At 38.3% G+C, this 4,759-nt stretch overlaps 1 protein-coding gene across 1 annotated transcript in view; it reads right to left on the bottom strand.

Annotated features, from left to right (window-relative positions):
* Positions 1-327: 327 nt before the first annotated feature.
* Positions 328-4,759, bottom strand: part of GKN1 (gastrokine 1) — a 5,875-nt gene continuing 1,443 nt past the window's right edge. Inside the window, exons 2-6 of the mRNA XM_010845315.1 lie at positions 4,110-4,163; positions 3,879-4,016; positions 2,816-2,926; positions 1,245-1,392; positions 328-579 (exon numbers count right to left, since the gene is read on the bottom strand). Coding sequence (XP_010843617.1) covers positions 485-579; positions 1,245-1,392; positions 2,816-2,926; positions 3,879-4,016; positions 4,110-4,163 — 546 coding nt within the window. The 3' untranslated portion in view covers positions 328-484. The remainder of the gene's footprint in view (positions 580-1,244; positions 1,393-2,815; positions 2,927-3,878; positions 4,017-4,109; positions 4,164-4,759) is intronic.

Here is a 4,759-nt window from a genome sequence, read left to right on the forward strand (position 1 = left end):
CTTTCTCTAAGAGTAATTTTAGACATTCTAATATCCTTGCAATACCCTTCCCCCTCTTTTGGCTTATGCTACGTTGAGTGGATTTCTGTTGATCTGAGATGTTACTATGCACATCAACTATAGGCAGTCTTCAGAGCAGTTGGATGGTCTTGGAACTATTCCCAGAGCTGCGGTTAGTAGTGTCTGAAGCAGCTGAAGGGGCTCTTTATAAGGCACAGGCCCTGAATATAGGCTAACAGTTGGGTCTAATGCACTTCGACAACTTGCTGCCACCATACAGCACTTTTGACCCTGTGCTTTCCAAATAGAAATACTAAAGAATTTTAGTATAAACTGAACTCAGTGCTAAATAGGTTTATTGACTCTTAAGGAAACCAAACAGGACTAGGAGAGAACATTTCAGAATGATACGATAAACACCATTAGAATCCACATTTTTCTGAATAGAATATTCTGATGACTAAACCCACAGGAACTTTTTTTTTTAGTTCTCCATTGCTTCTTCACATAAGGAAATGTTCAGAATCCAGAGTATATCAACATTGAAGCACTTTTCTGGGTACAGAATCAGGTTTGCTCCTGATAAAAGAAGAAGAAAGCACCATCAATGCCTTTTCAAGGACCTGTCTTTTTGGGGATGGTGGTGAGAAATGTTGCACAGTTTTCAAACCAACTCTGCAATAATTTCAAGATTAGCTGGTTAGCCATAAATTAACCAATTAAGAGATCTAAAAAGTTGGTGTTATATTCGGTTCCTGAGTGGACACTCTGTTTCTGCGTAAATTATTGTTTTAATGCTCAGAATTGGTGATTGTTTGAGCTATAAAAAACCCAACAGATTCTATCAGCATTCTCCTTGCATTTAATGATTTATGCATTTCTTGAGTTTACTCTAGATTCACCCATGAAAGGAAATATTTCCGAATGGTTAAAAACCACAGAATCCAGAGCCAAAATACTTAAGAATGACCCAGGCAAGGAGTTTGTGTCCTCTTTCTGTGCCTGTTTCCTCATCAGAAATTGAGAATAACAATAAAGTCTATCACATAAGACTGGGATCAAGAGCAAATGAGCTAACTCACGTAAAGCCCATTGAATGGTGCATGGCACAGAGCAAGCACGACTTAAGTGTTAGCCTTGATCACTACCTCCTGAGTAATTTGTGTCCTCTGTGGACAGGCCTGAAAACAGTCTGACAATCCTACCAGCACTAACTCAGAATGCACAGTAGGGGGGTTCCTCACCCTGAATCTCTTCAGCCATGTATGTTGGAATCCCCTTGCACATGGTAACAACGGATTTCCCAAACTGGTCCAGGTTGTTGACTTTGTCAGGCTTGACTGAGTAGATCAGGCTCTTGGGAGGTGGTCCCTCTGGTCCTCTACCCTGAAGCTGAGTGTGGGGAAGATGTGGCAAGGAGGAGAGAGAGTAGTGTTAAACCCAGTGGTTTGTTGAATTGGGGGTTGGATACAAGGCCAAGCAGAGACATTGATTTGCCAACAACGGTCCGAATAGTCAAGACTATGGTTTTTACAGTCATCATGTATGGATGTGAGAGTTGGACCATAAAGAAGGCTGAGTGCTGAAGAATTGATGCTTTTGAACTGTGGTGCTGAAGAAGACTCTTGAGAGTCCCTTGGACTGCAAGGAGATCCAACCAGTCCATCCTAAAGGAAATCAACCCTGAATATTTATTGGAAGGACTGAGGCTGAAGCTGAAGCTCCAATAGTCTGGCCATCTGATGCGAAGAGCTGACTCATTGGAAAAGACCCACCTGATGCTGGGAAAGGTTGAGGGCAAGAGGAGAAGGGGACAACAGAGGATGAGTTGGTTGGATGACATTACTGACTCAATGGACATGAGTTTGAGCAAACTCCAGGAAATAGAGAAGGACAGGGAAGTCTGGTGTACTGCAGTTCATGGGGTCGCAAAGAGTAGGACAACTGAGGGACTGAACAACAACAAGGCCGACAGGGCATATTTCTTGGCTATAATTTTTCCATAACCAAAATGAAGAAGAACCAATTACAACCCTGTATATCTCAACACTTTGAAATGTCCTAAGAGATTTAGCTGATTCAAAACCTCAGCTTTTCATAACAGCATAAGTCTGAGGATAAATTTACACTAAAGGTTGTAGCTCATTTGATCATCTTATAGTTCTTGGATTGACCTATATGATAATCAGTCTCTGAAAATGCAGTTTCTTTTCTTTCCACTGTCAATGAAAGATATCCACTTAATCAGTTATACAAATATAAACTCAGGCTGACATTTTAGTGATAGTTCTGCTCTCCCTGCCCACCACACCTAGGGTTACCAGATAAAATACAGGACACCCAATTAAATATTGATTTCAGGTAAACAAAAGATCATTTGTAAGCATGTCCCAAATATTGCACGGGACATAGTTAGGCAAAAAAAAAAAATTATCCACTGTTTATCTGAAATTCAAACCTAACTGGGCATCCTCTATTTTTGTTTGTTAAATCTAATAACCCTAACCCAACTCTTCTGGGAAAATGTCCTTGAAGTGCGGAGGACTCCCCTTGATGTGAACAGAGCTTTGTTCCCCTAATAGTAAGAGTGAGGTGCTCTGATCAGACTCCAGAGGCACAGGTGTGAGTCTCAGCATTTGAGTGTGATGGCAGTTGCCTCTCCTCAGGCAGTTCCGACTCCTCTTCCCCTTTTGTGCTGCACAGGACAGCATACTATGTGGTCAGGAGGGAGCAACTGTGATCTTCTCACTGTTTATTGGAAATCATAAGATCCCCCCTCTCCCCGAGTAAGGAATAAAATGACTTTTGCTTTTACCTTGTTTTTCTTGGCCAGCATATCAAGGGCTTGAATAGAGGGCATGACTTCCTTGTTCATTTTGTGCACAATGCACGACTTCTTCTTAAAGGGTCTGATGACAGCAAAGCCCTATTAAAGAAGATGGTGGATGGTAAGCAGTATGTTCTCCAAGGTGTCTTTCTCATCAGAAATTAGTTTCACCAGCAGATGGAAATGGAATTGTGAGATCACAATGAACTGAGATAAGAGTGCTGGATCTGGCCCTGTTTTGCAATCATTTTTATTGCTGACATTTGTAAGCACAGATCACAAACTCTTTGAGGGAGCGACTGTTGAATTTACTTCAGATTCTAGCCCAGCAAGAGTCTCCCTACATGTTTGTTTTGCCAAAATAAATTTTTAAATACTATCATATTTTAATCTCCTTTGATCTTCACAACATTTCAAGGAGGCTAGCAGGATAGTAATTAGTTTTCTAATTGACCAGATGATAAAACTGAAACTACAAAGAGTTGCCTTTTCTAAAGGACAAATTTTGTTAAATATAGAGCTGATAATTGCAGAGTTAGGTTTTCTAACTAGAGCCAAGTGGGTATTATTTTTTTGTTGTTTTCTTAGGTGCCCTTACATTTAATTAATATTATTACTTACATTTACTTTGGTCCTTTTGAATTATAAATTAAATGCCAATTTCTGTCTTTTTAGGAAATTGACAATAGAATGATGTGGACTATGGTTTGGCAACAGTAATATTATGAAGGTCTTTCATCTTTATTGAGGGTTTCTGCAGGTAAGGCCAAAGGATGTTGCACTTGTTTTATAGCCTCATACCATTCACTGGATTCTAATGAACACTCATTGACTTGAATTTTAACTTACTATGAGAAACTTATTGACAGCAATTTTATCTACGAAGTGAAGCTGAGTAAGCAAAAGAGACACTTTTACTTATAACTCTCTTATTTGCAATTAGAATTTACATAAGTTTTTTATTTATTTATGGTTAGCAGGCAGTTTTCATTATTGTTTAAAAAGAAATGCCATGTTTGCAAAGAACAGAAATTGCATGTTGACTACCTACACTTCCGTAATCCCAGAGGGAGTTCCAGGAGTCCCATCCATTGTTATTGTCAACATTGGCCACGCCATGTTCATTGTTGACACTCACTGACTGCTGCCCACTTCCACCACTGTTGTTGTTATCATTAACACTGATATCCTGAAATTTACAAGAAATTGATAATGATTTAATACCATTTTTTTTTTTTTTGCAAATGCATTTTGGTAACACACTTTAAAAAACGAAACTTACATAGTCAGCAAGAGTAGGAGTCAGGAAGATGCCAAGAAGTCCAGCAAAGACAATCTGAAATCACAAATAACATTGGTCTACTGTTAAATGGCAAAACAATGTCCTCATCGTCTTTTTCTAGCTAAACTTATAAAAGTGCTTACTAAATTTATTACTGTTGAGTGATCTGTCTTTTCTTCTTCTTTGATCTTCAATTTTTTTAAACTGTAGAAAATTTAATGATAATGTTGAATTGTAGGTTAATTATAAATAATTATGTTGTTTTAGAATTTTTAATGTAGGTCTTACGAAAAACTGATGAAGTGTAAGTATATTGAAAAATAGCATTGACACTGAATAGCATACTTGGCATGAAAATTGTTTTAATTTCTGAGAAGCAGACCTGAGAATGAATTAAGATAACTTTCCTAATGTGGTCTAGAAACCAAATAGGACTAATTTCCAGATCAAATTATTGACCTGAATGCTTTCTTCTCTTCCTAGACCCCCTAATCTCAAAAGCAGTCTTTATTAAAAACATTTTTTATTGTGGTAAAACTCACACAATATAAAACATATTCTTTTAACCCTATTTAACTATATGGTTCAGTGACACTAAGTACATTCATATTGTTGTGCCTATTTCCCCTTCCCATCCTACCCCCAGCCCC

The sequence above is a fragment of the Bison bison genome, unplaced genomic scaffold, assembly GCF_000754665.1.
Source record: "Bison bison bison isolate TAMUID 2011002044 unplaced genomic scaffold, Bison_UMD1.0 scf7180017864215, whole genome shotgun sequence".
Taxonomy (NCBI): domain Eukaryota; kingdom Metazoa; phylum Chordata; class Mammalia; order Artiodactyla; family Bovidae; genus Bison; species Bison bison.